This window comes from Microtus oregoni, unplaced genomic scaffold (genome assembly GCF_018167655.1).
Source record: "Microtus oregoni isolate MIOR12 unplaced genomic scaffold, Mior012 000003F_ref0000135, whole genome shotgun sequence".
Lineage (NCBI taxonomy): Eukaryota > Metazoa > Chordata > Mammalia > Rodentia > Cricetidae > Microtus > Microtus oregoni.
Window position 1 is genome coordinate 59,927,726 of NW_024543062.1, and position 19,673 is coordinate 59,947,398.

The 19,673-nt window shown below is 41.2% G+C and overlaps 1 protein-coding gene across 1 annotated transcript in view; it reads left to right on the forward strand.

Annotated features, from left to right (window-relative positions):
- Thsd7b (thrombospondin type 1 domain containing 7B) overlaps window positions 1-19,673 on the forward strand; it is an 857,175-nt gene that overhangs the window by 488,081 nt on the left and 349,421 nt on the right. Inside the window, exons 9-10 of the mRNA XM_041648517.1 lie at window positions 1,252-1,486; window positions 9,403-9,518. Coding sequence (XP_041504451.1) covers window positions 1,252-1,486; window positions 9,403-9,518 — 351 coding nt within the window. The remainder of the gene's footprint in view (window positions 1-1,251; window positions 1,487-9,402; window positions 9,519-19,673) is intronic.

The window sequence follows — 19,673 nt, forward strand, 5'->3', positions numbered from 1 at the left end:
AGGAGGAAATAGGAGACCTGGTTTTCCCATCAAGAACTGCCAATAACACCTGGAAGGCACTTACCAGTGCCCTGGTTTCCTTTTCTAGAGTACCTAGCGTGAGGGGCCAAGGAGAGAACATGAAAGAATGAAAATAGCTCTGAAGGAAGTAAAAGATGATATGGGAACATGAACAGTAACTGCAGAACAAATTAAAGGAGCAGCCGTTCCCATCATTCCCAGCAATGGACTCTGTCCCCAGACACACATGCCGTTCCTTTCATGTCCTACCTCTGCCTCCTCAGTCGTTGGTGCCATTAGAGCAGCAGAAGAGTGGGCCCCAGCTGTGAGGAACGTCTTAGACAGGATTTCAGTACTGTGATCATGAGAAATAGGGCAAGGGTAATAATAAAGAGAATTTTGTTATCTCCAAGTGCAACTGCTTTTATATATCCTGGCTTTGATATTTTTAGAATGAAGGGTGGAAGATTAGTATTAGAATAAAAATAACAAAATTGAGGCTGTGCATCTGAGCCATTTGTCCCACTGAATAAAACATTGTGGTGTGGACGAGCAGGGAGAGATCAATACTTCAGAGACACGCCGCTCTTTACACCGGAATTAAAATGTAAAAGAACAGATAGTAATGAAGTTTGGTTATCTGATTCAGCCAAGGGTTTAAAGGTGAACATCTGCCTGGTCTCCCTGCCAGGGTTTAAGATGAGCTTTCTCTTGCCAGATTTTAATACATGCCTCTGGATTTCTCAACTCACAGTAAAATGCTTCGTGGAGGATGGGTACTTCCCAAGTGGCACTCTGAGAAACATAGCATCATTCCTAAGAAAGGGAATTAGATATAGTGTGTGTCTGACATAATGTCACTCCAAGGTCATAGCCTTGTCTGTGTCACTGATTCACGTGCAGACAGCATACATTTGACATAGTGTCACTTCAAGGTTGTTGGCTAGTCTATCTCATTGATTAACTTGGGCTAACAAAATAATATCCAAGAAAAGCTGATTTCTTTATAGTTCATTTCACAGATGTGGGTGCCATAGGTAGATAGCAGACAAAATTAATTTTATATTCTGCTGAACATGGACCTGCTGCCTGTAAATTGCGGGATAAGAATGTACCACTATCCTTCGGTTATGGTTCAGGACATAGATTCCTGATCATAGAGTTAAAATGATCCTGCAGGTCACAGAAAAAAAAAAGCATGAATGACTTCATTATAATTAATGTTTTCTTTATCGTTTCCAATTTTCCCAGGTGGGAAACCCTGTCCTAGTAGTCAGGAACTCCAAGAGCACCGCCTATGCAATGACCATTCCTGTACCCAGCTCTACTGGGAGACATCTGCCTGGGCTCCCTGCTCTGAAAACACTCTTGTGACAGCTCTCAATGTGACCATCGGCTGGAATGGAGAAGCAACATGTGGGGTGGGCATTCAGACACGGAGAGTCTTCTGTATCAAGAGTCATGTGGGCCAAGTCATGACCAAAAGGTATCACCAGGCTTCTGCAGAAAGTGTGTATGATCATTTTATAATTGGGTACTTTTACTAGAAAGGGATTACCAAACAAATGATAGGCCTAGATTTGTGCTAGAGTAACAAGAACTGTCATTGTTCTTTGAAAAATCTTTATTGTTTATTTTATTTTATTCATGTGTACATGTGTGCGTACACACATGTACAGGTGTCTACAAGGGCCCGAGGAAGGCATCAGATCTCCTGGAGTGGGGGTTATGGTGGTTGTGGGCAACCTACTTGAGTTCTGGGAAGCAAACCCTGGTTCTCTGGAAGAGCAGCATATCCTGTTATCCATCGAGCCATCTCTCCAGACCCCATTCTCCTTACTCCACCATCCAAGATTAACTTCAAAGTTGAGCATATTCAGTAATATATACCAGAAGTGCACTTACAATGCATGTGTTAGTCAGCGAAAAGCTAAGTTATCTCCACAAACTTGAAATAAATTTGAGCAATTAAACACATTTTCTGGGGCTGACCTTGGTGTCTTTGGCTCTTCTCAAATCTTACAGAGATTAGGTCAGCCTGGAACCTGGTCTGTACTCTGAATGGTAATGTGTATCATTATTCAGACTCCCAGGTTTCTCCTACCACAGAAATTTTGGTCTGCTTAATTTTGCTTCTAAGTAGAATATAGTTTTGAGCTTTCTGCATCCTTTGCAAAGAAGGTATGCATTTTCTAAAGGTAAGAGGGATATATTGACATGGGAACTGCGACACAGATTTTTAAAACCTTGTGAAGAAATATTTCAAGGGATGCTAAGAAAGAAGAAATTGGCTAGAGAACTCCAGTGGGAGAGTTTCATCTCTGTCTCTAGCTCTCGCTCTGATGATGAAGAGAGAATTTAAGGTCCTTTGCTAAGTTCAGAGATGTGGTGGGTGACCTATCCTCAGAAATTCCCTTGTAACTGTGTTCGAAGACCCTACTCTGCCCATAGGAGTGTTGAGTCACCAAAGCATGCTGGTAGAAGCTTTGGTGTATTGACATCAGCTTGGCAATTTGGTGTTCCCCTGGGAAACAGGAATTTTCAGTCTAGCAAGAAGAACCTCCTTTCTCAATTCTCGAAGAACATGGACTTAGGTGCTTTAGGCAAGTGGGGAAAGCAGTGGGAGAGAACGAAGCTGATGCTCAGAGAAATGCTGGAACATTTGCAACACAGACGTAAGCAGCGTTCCACCCAGCCCTCTTCACTGTCTGCTAATGTAGGCGAATTTATTTGCCCATCTGACAGGTTCAGGGCGGTGTATGCCCAGCATGGCAACGCAAACACGTGAGCAGCAAGAACTAGCTTTTACCCTCCGCACCTCAGCGAAGGGCTGTGCCAACCCACACTGCTGCTGAAGGTGTATGAGGAAACCACAGAAGCTCAAGTTAAGGGAAAAAAGCTGTCTAAAAGAGTCCTGACAGGATAGATGTGGCCCCCCACTGGCACCCACGAAACATTAGAATGAAGATAAAATTAAGAATAGAGCTAAAGAATGGGATAACCCCAACACGGCATATGGTAATTTTGCTTGTTATTATAAAGAGGAATTTTAATAGGTTTGTAGTCTTATCTCTCTTCCATAAGTTTTCGGCTCTGTGCTACAGCTTGAAAAATCCACTTGATGTTGAGGTAATTTTTTCCTATGTTTTGGCAAAAGGACAATAGAAAAGAGACTCGCATCTACTAAGTAAGTTATTACCACATACTCAGTAAAGTACTACAGAACAAGAAAAGTTGAGCTTATGCTAAACAGCCTTCATTGTCCTCTCATATCTCATAATTACTTTGGATAGCAGCTTATTATAAAAGTGTCTGAACACACTACTGTGTTAAAATGATAACAGTTCTAGTTAGCATTGCTGTCAGCTAGACACAATATAAAGTTGCTTGAGCAGGGAATCTTGATTCAGGGGTTTTCTAGATCAGATTGGCCTGTGGGCATGTCTCTTGGGGTTCTTCTTAATTGATATGGGTGACCCACCCACTGTGGGCAGCACCATTCCCTCAGCTGATGGCCTTGAGCTGTATAAGAAAGCCGCCAAGCATCAGTCTGAGGTCAAAGAGTGTTCTTCCATGGTTTTTTCAAATGTGTCCTTAGTTCCTGCCCTAATTCCCCTCAGTGATGGGCATGGAAATGAGAACCTAATAAACCCTTTCCTCCACTAAGTTGCTTTTGGGCCAGTGTTTTATCATAGTAACAGAGATGAGACACTAATATAAAGATGTTTTGTGATTAAAATAAATTATAACACTAAAATAATTCATAAAGGAGTATGTAATATATATATTATGACACATGACATATATATATATATATATATATATGACACTACAAAATATTAGTTCAATGAACAACTTCCAGTTTTGCTAGAGTTTTTCAGGCCAAAAATCACTTTGACGTATGTCTCAAATAACAAGCAGACACAGAGAGTGGGAGGATTGGTAATGCTAATTACTTTACGCACTGTTACCAAAGCTGTGAAACTAAGAATGACATTTCATTCTTACTGTATGTCTCTAAACCATCCTGCTACACACAAGCAGCCTACACTGACTTTAGTAAGTTTACTTCATTAAACTTCGTAAGGTCAATCACATTAAGTGAAATAAGAAGATGATGCCCCAGTGGAATGCCCTGTGAGATTTCCAGCAGTAGAAAGAGTGCTTTGCTCTGCCCTTTACAAACACACACACACACACACACACACACACACACACACACACACACACACTTGTTGTTTTTAATGCGGTAGCCCATGTCAGCACAGACGGATCCTCTGTTCCCTTGCAAACTCCTTGGCGTGGAATGGGAGATGAGACAAAAAGGAGGAATGAATGATCTTCCCTGCAGAAAAATTGTGGGATAGAGAATGAACGCACTAAAACGATGTATGTGTTTTGTTCCTAACTCCCTCCACCAACAGACAAAAAGTTTCTTTCCTCACATTGCTGAGTCTGAGTTTGGCTTGCATGTGATTGTATAGGTGAGAATGTTACCATTGTATGAGTAATAAAACTGATCATATCAGAAAATGAGAACCAGCTGGAAGCAGAAGTCATAGCTCACATGGGTATTTCTGGGGTTTTGTTTCATTATTCAATGTTTCCCAGTTGTAAAGTCTGAAAAAAAATAACAACAAAGATAAACACACAGTTCAAGCTTTCCAACGTTCCTGATAAGCATTTCCTGCCTTTGCTGTGAAAATACCTGGCATTTGTGCGAGATATAGTAAAAAGCATAGCTGTGCTTAAACATCTAGTGCATAAAACGGTAGCAGATAGGCCCCATCCAGCTGAGGGAGATGAATATAGCCGCTGCTGAGTCGGGTGAGTGATTAGGAGCGTGCACCATGAGGAGAGAGACATTGTGAAAACTAGCATGGCTTCGTAGCTCCAACTGATGTTCTTCGTGTCAGTATAGAGCTACAACCTACAGGCTCACAGGAAGTGACAATGTGAGCAGAACCTCCCAGAATAAGTCTAAGGGAATAGATATATAAAATGAAATTCATGTGTCTAATATCAAGACCACTACCATTCAGAGCACCATCTGTACTCACAGGTAGGAAGTGTAAGTCATCCCCAACGGCAAGGAGTCATGCTTTTTCTGCTAACTGAGCAGTGAGTTCATGTCTTCCTGGTTTTTGAGGCTGTGCTTTCAACTTGGAAATGGCTAGATAAAACAGTAAATGACTCACCAATGGTTACTATTTATATTGAGCTAGGACCTAAGATTTTAAATATATGACAGAATTCTGTCATCAAGACAATCAGAGCTAGTGGCAAGAATCATGTGTTTTGTGTAGAACACACATATGTAAGTTACAACACAAACAATATCAGCTTTTGGTGTCACTGAGATGATGATGCAGTCCCTTGGTGTCACTGAGATGATGATGCAGTCTCTTGATGTCACCGAGATGATGCAGTCCCTTTGTGTCACTGAGATATGGAGTCCCTTGATGTCACTAAGATGATGATGCAGTCAATTGGTGTCACTGAGATGATGTAGTCCCTTGATGTCACTAAGATGATGATGCAGTCACTCGGTGTCACTGAAATGATGCAGTCCCTTGATGTCACTGAGATGATGATACAATCCCTTGATGTCACTGAGATGATGCAGTCCCTTGATGTCACTGAGATGATGTAGTCACTTGGTGTCACTGAGATGATGATGCAGTCCCTTGATGTCACCGAGATATGCAGTCCCTTGATGTCACTGAGTTGATGCAGAAAAGGACCCCTGGAGTTTTTCCAGGCAGAGGACACCCAAGCTATTTGTAGACAATGATGACATTTTGAAACTCTAATAGGAAATTTATGGAAGTTGAAAATGTGATCAAGTGTGAAGTCTACACAACATGCTCGTAAACAGAAGGCAGCTGAGCCCTGGAGGAAAAAGGTAAACTCACTGGAAGAAGAAAGTAACACACCAATTCCTAGACAAGAGAACGGTTGACTCTTTTCAGATCAGACAGCGTGTGCCCTTTCAGAGCAGCTCTTAGCTTCCTGTTTCTATAAAGCACTGCTCCTTGGTCTAGCCTTCTCGGGGAGAGGATGCCAGTGTTGTTCTTCCTCCCTAAGGGCAGAGCTTAGGAAGTGTGTCCATCTTAGAGAGGGCCAGCAAACTGCATTATGACTGATACTTCATGAGTCAGTGTGATGGATGCCACCATTTCCCCAGGAGAGATGAGCACTGATTGCTGTTTGAGTGGCCAGAGCCCCTGCAGTACAGGCACCCTGTACAGAAAACTTGAAGCTCCGTACCATAGACACTATTCTTTGAATCCCCGAAGGAATTTTCCCTAGGTGTGTCTGAGCCCTACTTCTATGTTCCTCAGAGCTTAAAAGAGCAGGTATTATTGGAAACATTCCAGCCATGTTTATACCATACTCTCTGCCAGCTCTAGGACCCAAGGGGCAGCAGAGGGGTTACGATAAATGGCAGTTCACTTTATTTTTATTAGACCTCAGAGTATGAATAAAAGTCCTGGGAATGATTTCAGTGTTTTTTACTATCTGACTAAGGTAAAATATAAATTTTCCTTCCTGGAGTGGGTTGTTTCAATGACACTATATCCTTATCAAGAGCCTCTTTCTCCTACTGCTTTGCTCACTGAGCAAATCCATTTGATAACGGTTTGTTTGAATTAATGACAATGCACTAATAAGAATTCATTTATTATTCATTACTCACTTATTGTTTTCTGCATGCATGTACATTTTTCACTGTAATTTATTTTACCAGAATATTACATACTGCACATAGTTGAACAATACACTAGGATCATGGGTGGGATGGAGCCAGTCCCTAACTGTTCCCTATTCTACATCCCGTTTTCCATAAGACAACCTCAGTTTCAACTGGTGTCTCATGTACCTAGCTCATCAATAGAAATATGAGGGACAACTGGAGAATGCCCAGCTTTTCTCTTCTCCTTTTGTGCCCCTGACTATATCTTGTCAGTCTATCTGTCTGTGTGCTGTGTCTTCACGTCCACATGAACAAACCCATGCATCCCCTCTCAGTCCTCTTCTTTTTCTGACGTTTCCCTCTTAATTTTAAATGTTTTATGTATCATTCAAGTAATGTTTTGTTTAGAATTTAAAACTCATCTCTTGATTAGAGCCCATCAAAACGATAACTCTTAGATTCTTCATGACATCCTTTCTGTTGGAGCATTCTGCCAGTAACCTACATTTATGCTTTTATTAATAATTTTAGAACCTGTGTCTTAGTCAGTTTGAGCTGCTATAATAAAAATTTCCATAGGGCAGTGACCAAAACAAACAGACCTCTCGTTCTCAGAGTCTTGGAGGGTAGACTCTCAAGATAATAGTCTTGTTAGTACAATAAGGGATTCTTCACCAATTTTAGTGGACTACTATCTGGGTCTTCATATGGCGATGATCAAGAAGAGAGGACAAGCTTTTTCATGTCAGGGGGCTGGTCCTCTTTTGAGGGCTTTGCTCCCATACACTGCTCACAGCCTTAAAGGCGGCACTCAGGTACTGTCACTTTGAAGGTCACGGGCTTACCATGTGAGTTGAGGGAGACTCAAACTTGCCATGCAGCATGGCATGGAGCCAGAGCCAGAGGCAGCTGCTCATGTCACCCCCACAGTCAGAAAGCAGAGAGTAGGAAGTGTATGTGCAAACTCACTTTCTCCTTTTCATTCAGTCTGAACTCCCAGCGCACAGAAAAGTGCCACCCATAGTCAGGGTAGCTCTTCCGATGTCAATTAATCTAGAAACTCCCTCAGCGGCACGACCAAAGATTTATTTCCATCGTGATTCTAGATCTCATCAAGACGACAGTCAAGACTCGCCATCACACACAACATCCTCCTCCCCTGTTTTATTTAGACTCTCTGAACCCTTGCTATATTACATAAATGCCTTGGACCCCCATTTGCCTTCTTCACTTTTGATGCTGAAACACACCCACTGCATCCATGTCTTGCTGGAGCCAAACCAGCAATGTAGAGCACTCCTTCCCCAAACACCACTGCCTCTTCTATTCTTTGCACTGCTTCTAAAGTTTTTTTTTTAATTATTAAATGATTTTTGTGCTACTAGTTCTATCAGTTGAGGTCCAATGTGAGCAGAGTTCTCTTCCTTCTTAGAAGATATCTCTTTTTTCCTTACTTTGTATTAACATTATTAGTTCCTAACATGAGTCTTTACATTTGAAGAATCCTCGTGTTTGTATGCTGGTCTTTTTGCCAAGCCTGGGAAATTTGCACTCTGAATACGATCCCATGGTATTGTAAAGTTCTGGGACGGTCTGGCCCATTATCTCCCCATTAATCTTATCTCTTTTGTTTTTCATTTTCTCCTTCTGAAAGTCTGATAATTGTTAGGCTCGTGTTGTGATATTTTTGCTACTGCCATAGTTTTCAGGTGTTCGGTTTCCCTGTGGTTTGGGGTTGACTCTTTATTGCCGAGGTCCTTCAGTTGAGCATTCCTCTGAACCAAGGTCAGAAATAAGCGCAAGAATACTGGCAAGGCACTTAGCCACACATGTCTCTGACACGCCGATCCCTTCTTTAATCTACGTGACATGGCTGGGCTTTATGGGAACTTATAGATCGAAATCCCACACATGCATAATGAAGTGTCTCCCTGGCTCCCATGTTGCTTTATTTCTATTGTAGAAGGCAAATGTGTCTCTCAGCTCTCAATATTCAGAAGCAAAAAAAGCAAGCTTAAAAAAAGATAACTTTATTTTTGGTTGTTTACAAGAATTTTGTTTCTTCCAAATGGTTGGTTCTCTAAGACCATTCCCAGTTGTACGCATTAACTTAATTAACAGAATAACAGCTCCCATGCTTTCCTATGTTTCATGCTAGCTCACGTGTTTGTTATCTGTGGCTTGCAGTAGCATATGTGCCCTGTCTCATCAGCCTGTGCGCTCCATGGAAAACAGAATGACGATTTAAATATTCCAACATGTTTAATGACCAGAGACGCACAATATTCTCACTGAACTCTACTAACTTTTCCTTCTTGTATACCTTGCTCTATATCTTCTTCCCCTTCTGTAGCAATCAGTAATTTGATATGTTACCTGAACAAACTGTTTTCGACTTGTTTATTCTGAAAAAAATCAAATATTACTTGAACTGACCCCGGTGGTATGACAATTGACATTTTCTTAATTTTAAGAACGGCATCTTTTTTCCATGCTGTAGTGAATAGTACTTTGGTGTCAGAATCAAGTGAGCTGGAGTTGGCTTGCTTTGCCTCTGGCCATGACCTCCTGTGCAGGGGTCATCATTCCCTGTGTCTTTCTTCTATCACCTATAAGAGAAACAGTCTTTTGCTTGAAATTCTACAGTTCTAAGTCAATCCAGATCTATTCTCTGAAAGACTGACATAGTCTCTTTGCCTTGACAGATGTCCAGAGTCTACAAGGCCTGAAACTGTAAGACCGTGTTTCCTCCCATGCAAGAAAGACTGCCTTGTGACTGCCTTTAGTGAATGGACACCCTGCCCACGCCTGTGTCAGCCAGGTAGGTGGTGGATGCTCTCAGCCTGCTTTCTTTCCTAGCCATTTGAACCAGTTCTCACTATGGAGCATGTGGGAGACTGTGGGATGTGAACTTTTTCTCATCTGTCTAGGTGTTAGGTTGACAAGAAAGTGAGTAAAGGGATATACATAGTCCTGCATAAGCAGTTCTTTAGATCTTGGAAAAGAAAATAAGTTCAGATATGATATGTCATGATTTGATTGGTATACTTTCTAGGAATACATATATGTTATGGTTTAAAAAGAGGCGACGCAGTTCCCTGAGGACCATCAGTGGGCCATGAAGGGCAGCGGGTCCCAGGCGGGGGCAGAGGGGTGGGGAGGGAGGGAAGACATGCCATGCAGAGAATGTGGGTATAGAGTTTGTTTAGAAGGGGGAGAGGGAGAGACAGACAGACAGACAGACAGACAGACTGGGTGGAGACAGGAGAGGCAGCAGCCACTTCTTCAAAAGAGGGATGAGGAGAGAGAGGCTGGAGGAAGATCCACTTGCCACAGCACAAGGGGGAGAGTAGGCAAGACTTGTCTCTTAAAGGGGCAGGATACCCAGATGATGGTGGGGCAAACCATTACAATATGTCCTACTAACCTATGTCTGGAAGACCTCTTCAAGTAATAACACCTTGCTAACTATCATTATTGATGTCTTATTTGGAACATTATTCCTGTGGGATTCCTTCTGAAGCTTAATTACAACCTCAGAGCTGCTGTGTGTACTCGACTTAGTTGAACACACTTAATTAACATATAGAGCTTAATCACTGTGTTTAAACTGGTAATAAGCATAACTGCATGGAAAAAAAACCAGAGCAACTGTGTCAATAATCCTTGAACAAGTACAAACACTGGAAATATAAGATTTATCTTTCTTTGTATTTATTTTGGGTGATGATTTATGTGCCTGGGTGTTATGCAGGACACAGAGTAGCCAAGTCTAAGCTGAACATAGTAGACTAAATTTCCCAGACTTAGCTAAGCTTCCAGATGAGCTAATTCATAGCTGTGATGTTCTGTCTTAGTCTGAAGTTTGGAGTGAACTCCTAGTCCTGGTTCCTAATATTTTACCCCTGCTGCAGTAAGGAAAGGAAATTCTAGCAAAAACAAGATTAGTAAAAGTGCTAGCCATGGTCTCCAGACACGATTGTCTCCCAGACACTCATGATCATGGAGGTGGCACTTTCCAAGCAAGGTGTGACTTTCTCTGCTGCCACACCAGCTCAGTGGAGAAAGGAAGTGTTCAGCCGTGCATAGAAAACTTGTCAGACACTGAGGACGTCCTGCTTCCCCCTAGAACATCACAGCCACGTTTGTCTGGCTTTCCTCATTCTTTCATCTGTAATGTCACTTTATCAGGTAGGGTCAGCATCGCCACAGAGCCAAAGGATGAAGGAGTCATGTCACCTGTTGAAGATCTCTTCAGTACTCTGAACGTGCTGGCTACTCTACCTTCAATGTCTTAGGCTACAAAGACGGCACCTGCATGTGGAGTTTTACATCTGTGCCATTCACCTTCTGAACATTTCCACAAAGTTAATATAATAGCTCTGCTTAAGGGCAGAATTGCGAATAAATATATTGAATCAGAAGGAACTTAGAGGATTATCTATCTGATCTTTGGGAGAAGAGAATGCTAATCTCTTCCAGGAACTCTACATTTACTTTGTGAAATAGCCAAAGTAGATGAGTCAGATAAGTGGAGTTTGGTACAGCCAGGAAAGACAGTGGAACCAAAAAGCAGCCTCTGTTCTGATCCACATTGAAGACAGTGTTGAACAGGGCAGGGGTGGCGCACACCTTTAATCCCAGTACTCACAAGGCAGAGACAGGCAAATCTCTATGATTTTAAGGCCAGCCTGAATTGCAAAGTGAGTTCCAGGAAGGCTCCAAAACTACAGAGAAATCCTGTCTTGGGGAAAAAAAAGAGTTGAAGGAACTGACCCAAAGTTTTAATAGTAATATAGACTAAATATTGGAAAAATGCAGGTGAATGGTTGAAGAGTCTCTTTTTCTTTTAGCTTCTGACTCATCAGGGCTTAGCATAATCCCTTTGTTCAATAGTTATAAAGTGGAAAAAGTGGGATTAAAAAATACCCCCTTGGAAGCCAAAATTTAGTGTGGTGTCATCTAAGTCCCCTATCACCTTGGAAACCAGATTAGTTTAGTTGAGCTGGGCACCCTGACAAGCAGAAATTGCTTCAGCCACTGCCTGACGGTGTAGTCTGCATGCAACAAAATTTACTTTGCATTTTAAGACTTTTTCTTACCTTGGCTGAGGGTTTGAGAATCACAGCTTGTAATATAACAGTTTTTGGAGCAGTTTAAAATTTTACTCCAATTTCCAGAGATTCAATTAGTTGTTTACATAGTAGATGTTGCAATGATAATAATTTCAAAGCTTCAGTGGTGTCTTTTTGCCTCTATCTCTTCAGACCTAGATAATCCATTTCACAGTTGTGCAGCCAGAGACCTGAAGAGGTAAAGATTCAATTTTTAGACTTCTTCCAGCTACCTGCTTATTCTTGTGTTTAGTCACATTCCTGGAACATGTTCTTGTATATTCTTGGGCTAATCAGAGGATGCTAAGAGGTGGGGATTTTTTTTTTCAAAGAAGCCTGTTGTTCTCAAATGCTTGTGCCCTTGGTTCACCTGGAAGCTCAGTAAAGTACAGATTACTGTCCTTATGCATAGGGATTTGGAACCAGTAGCTGTGGGAGAGGTGCCAGGCATTTGCAATTGTATGAGGCCTAAAGGGCAAACTCATCCTGTGTTCCAACCACTGGTCAGCAGGGCCTCAAAACCCCCTGCTTCTCACCCCCTCTACAAGTTCTTTCATTTCAAAAATCTGGGGACTGTGAGCATTTAATACAGGGGTTGCCTAAAGAGGGAAACCGACACCAAAGTCAATTAGACCAGAAGCAAACTTTATTAAAATAATAAATAAATAAATATCCATAGGGCACAAAAAGCTTATCAGCTAGCTGAGACCACAGCCAGAGATGGACTTAAAAGGCTATGGCAAAGGACAGTTTCTGAACTCCCTCTTTTCATAGCAAGAAGCAATAAGCATTAGGCATGAACAAAGAAATTTTTACAATCACAAGGTAAAACTCAGGTACAAACTGTTCTTCTTTGCAACTTCCATTAACAGAGATTTTTAGTTAAACTAGTGTTTTTATTTAAATGATTGCTTCTCTCTGGCACTTTCTGAGGGTGTTTACCAAAGCTCTACAGTCCCCTGATGCTGCCAGTTTCACATAGCAGGGAAGGGTATGGGAAAATGCACAGCCAAAAAGCCAGGAACGTCCCATCATTTAAAAGTCAGCTCACATCAATTGCTGGTCATGAGTGGCTGGGGGTTATCTAAAAGCTGACCCTTAGTTTACAGAGGGCCGCTTTAGCCTTGCAGACAGAACTATGGGTTGTAAAGCAAAGAAACCCACTGTTCATAGTTAATTCTTAAGTTTCTGAGAAAGCTGCTCACAGCCTGTTTTCATTATCCTGGGCTTACAACTTTATCTTTCTTTATTTCTACATTCTTATTTTTGGAGTCTACATTTCTCTATTCGTATCTTGAACTCTTCAGAGACTACATTGTGGATGGGTTGTATTTACAGTTTGGCGTCACAGATGTCCTGCTAATCTCTTCCACCTCAGTTTCTTCACTTGGGAAATGGGTTTAGTAGTTGCACACATCATAAGGAAATAAACTTCTATCACTGCCTCACACATAGTAGACGTTAGATGGGTGACCAAGACTGTTGGCACGTATGCGGTGGGAGGCTGGCATTGTAAGGAGATGCTAAAGCATAGGTTCTCTGTCCCTGAGACTGTCCTTCCAGGAATGCTTTGAGGAGTAGGACTTCAGAATATTGCATTTCAAACCTGAAACTGAAAGCAGCCCCCTGAGGAGCTTGTGAAAGGCAGATTCTAATACAATAGACCTGGGTTCTGGGTCTCTTTCTAAGCTCCAAGCTGTTTCCTATACTTTGGGTGCAGAACTCTAGTAGAGGGGAATTTATTAGCGATTTCTTAGTAAGAAAATGTCAGCTTCAATGTTAAAAGTGAGTTAATAGATTTGGGTCAGACCCTCAGGAGAAAACCGAAGTGCCGTGGCAGCATGGTTGAGAAAATGTTTGGTCCCTACCGAAAACTCAGGAGGTAGAGCAGAGTGAAACTTGTAATTTCAACTAATCAGGGCAGATAAATTTATGGTTGTAGGTTGGGTCAATGTTGAGGGACAGTGATGTGATGTATGTATTCCTGAAAGTTGTCTTTGAATCTGTTAAAAAAAAATGACTGTTCCTGGATTCTATTGTCAGACATTCTAACTTAATTCATCTGTGGTATGATTGGGAAATCACTAGATTATGTGAATCTCCAACCTAATTCATCCTAAACCCCCAGAAAAGCCAGGGTGGTTCAGAAGCCTAGTACATTAGTGATGATTTGTATCTTAGCGATGAGTGAGCCGTGTCAGGTTTTATTTTGTCCTGCTTGGGATTATGAGCTAAATCCCTTAGACTAAAAGGCATTTTCAAGCCACGAACAATCTCTGGCTAGTAGCCAAACAGATTTCTTTTCTCATTCTTCCTTATCTAAGTCTGCCTTGAAAGCATTAATAATCATTCCACATCCTTTTCTACGCAAATCAAAGTTCTGTCAGGGCTCAGCCCTGTGTGGCCTCTCTAATTTTTAAGTCCCTGTCATAAATTAATCGAATCTTAAGGAGCTTTTCATGGCACTTCCTTTGCTATTTTCTGCATGCCTTCTTCAGCCTATAAAACAAATGCCTGCCCAAAAGGACCTAAGGCTGGCTCAGTAATGATAAGTACAATATGCCTCTTGCAGTCTTCCTCACCCCCATGGAATTTCCTCTGTGTACTCGTGACTGAGGATCACCACAGACCACACTGGACTCAATCTCCAAAGGTTAAAGGGCATTTACAGCACTGAAACTCTTCATAGGTAAATCTTCCAGGTAGTGGGGATAAGAAATACTTCTTTACAGCTTAATATTTTTCAGTTTATCTTTGCATACATTTTAGTCTACTAGAAGAGAGCATTGCTAATTTCTTATTGCAAGTTAATTATCTTAGTCAATGCTGTCATTACTATCATACTTCATGGGAATCCTCCTGCCTCAACTCTGGAATGCTGGACTTACAGATATGAGTCACTGCACTTGGCATGGTTTTTCTTTAAAGCCAATGACATTGTTCCTACAAGATCTCTATCAGGCTGCCTTGCATAGAACTTATTTTGTATTTTCAAGATTTAATTAGTATATGAAAATTCAGATCCTCACACATATAACTTAATAAAATGTTAAATATCACGTATTAATAATTAATAGAAAATACCCCATGACTGCACAGAATGGGGATCACACTGCGGGGCATTCTTGCTTTGTCTATACTTTCCTATTTCATCTTCTCTCCTGAATTCACTAATCAAAATTTTTCTCAGATGTATAGATGACTTTATGGAAGAACGGATATAGAGGAGGTAAGAGACATAAAATGATTAGTCTGGAGATTGAAATGAAATATATAGAAAGCATATCTTCTATAACTTCCAGGAAACCTTGGGGTTTTTAATTAATTATTTGCCAGGCTCCTAATTAAAGACCAAGGGAGTACCTCCTGCTTTCATCTCCAGGAGGGAGCTGCATGGTAGAGCCATGGTAACAGGAAAGCCTGTAGCAGGCAGGCTGTGCTGGGAGGCAGCAGGAAACCTCATTTGATGGTATCCATTTCCTCCTGTGTCAGCCCTGGGAGTTAAGTCTTGAGTTTCCAGATTCAAAGACAGTGATTAAAAACAAACAAACAAACAAAAACCATTTAGGTCACGTGTCATAAAAGTTAAGATTATGAATTATTTCATGGATTTTTTTAATCAAGTTAATCCCCCATTCCCTTGCTCTAATTCCTTTATCATTCCCTCCAAACTTCATGTACTCATCTTTTGTAATTTAGATAATTTTTAACTCACTAAGTCCACTTAATGCTACCTTTATGTGAATAGGTGTAAGGTCCATATGAGCACTGGGGTTGGGATTTCATGAACACCTCCCCACTCCATGATGGGATTTGTGCCTGGTTTGGTCTTGTGCTATGAGTTCATATGATAAACTTCTATGCAGTATCCCTAACACACTGTCTCCTTGTCATCATCTACCACCTCTAGCTCTTAGACTCTTGCTACTTCCTCTTCAGTGATTATCCTTGAGCCTTTGGAGAAGGGTTGGCATAGAGATGAATCATTTAAACCTCGCAATATATAGTCTTTTTTTTCCATATATTGACCAGTTGTGGGTCTCCATGTTAATCTCCATCTGCTACTAAATGAAACATCTCTAATGAGATTTGAGATGCACTAATATATAGATCAGACAATAAGTCATTAGGAGTTTATTTAATCAAGTTTTACTTGGCAGAATAATGTAGGTTCTCCCCCAGGACCCATGACCTACTAGCAACAAATAACTGCCCAAGATCATAGTCCAAGGTATGTGGTCCATCTTATGGAAAAGGACCTAAATCTAATCAGAAAGTGACTGTGACCCCCATTACATTCCTGCCACTGTCGTACCAATTGGCATCTCTACCAAATAGGTTGCTGTTGTAGCTTGCAGGGTTCCCAGAGAGATAAGACAAATGTTTGTTTTCTTCTTTGGCTTTCCAACACAATGAAAGCTGGCTAGTGGGGATGAAGTTTCCAGGCTGATACCAGCTTGATACTTCATGTTTTATGACTTGGTAGGGGATGTCTTCAGCAATAGGATACTAGTATAAAGTTCTGGAGGATAACAAAGAACAGGGACAATAGCCAGAACTCTTTGAGTGTCTATAAAACCCCATACCAACAACTCCAAAGAGAGATGCTACTGCTACCATTGACCTTTAGGCTATGGTGTCTGAGGGGGCTGTCCTCCATTTTACTGTAAGTTCACTTAAATTCTTTCTTGGTATGCATGTCCGTGTGTATTGTATGGAGATTCTATAGTAGTAGATATTCATATGACATTTCCAAAGTTCTTCAGTGTTAGTTATTCCTTCCCACATTCTCTTTTCTACCTGTTCTTCTATACCCACCCCACCCCATCCTCCACTCCCTCTTCTCACCAGTTATCTTCCATTGTCTTTCTCTTGAAGTGTCTCCTCTTCCTGACCTCCACAGTTCCTCTGATTAACACACACATTCAAAGACTCCAAGCTCCTGTCGTAGATTCTTGTGTCACACTTCCTTATCACACTTCTTATCACACTTCTCTCCTTTTAAACCTTGAGTGGAAATTACAAGTTACTTGAAACTTACTGCATTTCTTTAAGTTGAGATAGCCTAATGCTTATCCCATTAATGTGCTATAAGGAGGTCGAGACATATAGAAATATGCCAGGCTCATGAACATGGAGTCCTTATCATTATTATTGGGTGGTGGTGATGATGATGATTATGACAATGACAATAGGGGTTCCTGAAAGTCAGCGAACTTTGTTGCCAGTATATCCTGTAGTATTAAATCTTTTCCATGCTGAGGTTATGACATTTGCTTCCATGCCTCTGTTTTCTTTGGATAGACCAATGAATGTAGTAGTAGGAGTGGCGTGGATGCGTCCCCAGCACCCCAGCCGCCTGGCTAGCTTATGCCCGAAATAACAACACACAAACTGTATTCATTTAAACACTGCTTGGCCCATTTCTATCTAGCCTCTTTTAGGCTAATTTTCACATATTAATTTAGCCCATTTCTAATCATCTGTGTAGCGCCCCTAGGTGCGCTTACGGGGAAGATTCTAGCCTATGTCCATCCTGGGTCGGAGCTTCATCTCGTGCGTCTGCCCGGGAGAGCGGGGCATGGCGACTCTGCTCCAGAGAGCAGAGCTGTCAGTCTGAGCTCACTTCCTCTTCCTCCCAGCATTCTGTTCTGTTTACTCCTCCCACCTATGTTTTAACCTATGAGGGCCAGCCAAGCAGTTTCTTTATTGCTTAACCAATGAAATCAACAGATTGATATATGACACTCCCACATCAAATGAACAGCAGAGAATAAGAATTTTCAATTCTCCTGTGGTTGGCACATGATAGGTATTAAGATTTGGTTAGTAACTGTCCTTTCTTCAAATCCTCTTGTTTTGAGTTCCCCCTATAGATATGGTTATCTTGGGAGGGTGTAGAAACTCTAGGAGTGGGCCTTGCTGGAGGAAGTTATTCACTGAGTGTGTTCTCATTTTGAGTATCTTTTGAACAACTTCATTCCTCCCAACCTTTCCTGCTATGGTGCTCAGCCCCATCATGGCCTAAAACAAGAAAGCTCAGACCATAGGCAGGAACCTCTGAAATCTGTGATCAAAAATAGATCCTTTCTTTTTCCAAGTACCTATGTCAGGTGTTTGTCACAGTGATAAAAAGCTTAACAGAGTGACCCCTAAGTAGTGCTTATAAATTCCAGGTCTCTTCTCCAATCATTCCTAGCTCCACAATAGCTAGAACTGTTACACGGAGAAACCCTATCTCGAAAAACAACAACAACAACAAAAAAAAATACAAAACAAAATTCTTTCACAGATTATTTGGCAGGTTTAGTCCAGTTAGGACTGATCATTTTGAATGTCCAAGATAAAAATGTCCCAGACTGGACTTTCACCTTCCTCCCACTCAGTGCATGTAGACACAAACTCCTCTTTGATTTTCCATTTCAGGCCCATCTTTCCCCTCCTCTTCCCTCCTCCCTACAGGCACATTCAAACCTCTGTCCATATGAGCAGTGGATAAGAAAATGCTAATTTATTCTCAAATGATGATGGCTCTGATGTGCTTTAGTGATCAAGTTCTTGAGCACTGAACTCTGACCCTAAGATAAGGTTGAAGGCAACAATTTCCTTTTTCAATAAAAGAAGCAAAATGTGCTGCTGAGTTTCCAGGTAGTGAATTATGGGTAAGGTTTTTTTTTTCTTTCAGAGTGGTTTTCTCTAAGAAATCAGTTGAGATGTGTAACCCACATATGCCTCTCAACTCAGCCCTGATATACAGAGAGCCTTTGTCTCTGTGGGCTCCCCTGGGTGTAAGTTTTTCTCTTTAGTGTGTAATTTAAACTTCACAGATCACTGGGTGGCCCCAGTGTTCAATAAATATTCCTGATAATTTAGTAGGCAGAATGACAAACTCTTGGGCTTGTGAAGAATCCAGATATCAATCACCCTCTACCAAACCATGGAGTTCTGCATAGAAATTTTAAAGTCATCCTCTCTCAACACGTACTGGGCACCTATTAGGGAATGAGGTTATCTTGATTAAAATTTGTTTAAATTATTTTCCTCCCATGAGATTTTTCTAAAGTTATGACTTCTTTGCCTGTCTCTGTTAAAATTCAACACAGCGTCAAATCTGTATGTATATATATATATATATATATGTATATATATATGTGTGTGTGTGTGTACATATGTGTGTATATGTATGTATGTATGTATGTATGTATGTATGTATGTATGTATATGTATGTATGTATACGAACTTTCTCTTGGATTCTCCTGACTCATTTTGTCTGAACAAGTAGGAACATGGCTTAGGATGAAAATTCCTGCTCATGACTCAGAACTCTCATCCTGCAGAGTTACTGTCCACCCAGGAAGTATTCCACAAGGAAGTCCCTGTACCTACTTGTTTTCCCTCCTGATAGAGACATAGATAATTATGGATATAGGGAGTCCAGAGTTATCAGCAAAATTCTTCTTGCCCTCCTCCAATAGTCTTCTTTTCCCAGTTACCCCTTCTCCCAGTTACCCACACATCCTTCTGTGTGCAGATCCACAGACAGAGGATAAAGAGGCTTTGAGTACAAAAACCAACTATTTTCACTGCACAACCTCAAGGAAGGAAGAAAGATGTTGATAATTAGAAATACAGAAAGGGTAAATGAAGCCCCGAAGAGTACAGAGACCACAAAATTCTTCCTGCAGAATAGAAACTGGGAAGAGAAAAAGCCTCGGCATGAGCATATAGCTGGGCCAGATAGATGCTGTACTTCAAACAAACCAAACACACATCTGTGTGTACTTGAATTCCTACCCAAATGCCTCAGCTAGGATTCCTATCCATCCCTGTCACAAGCAGTATTGTTTTACAAACATAAACC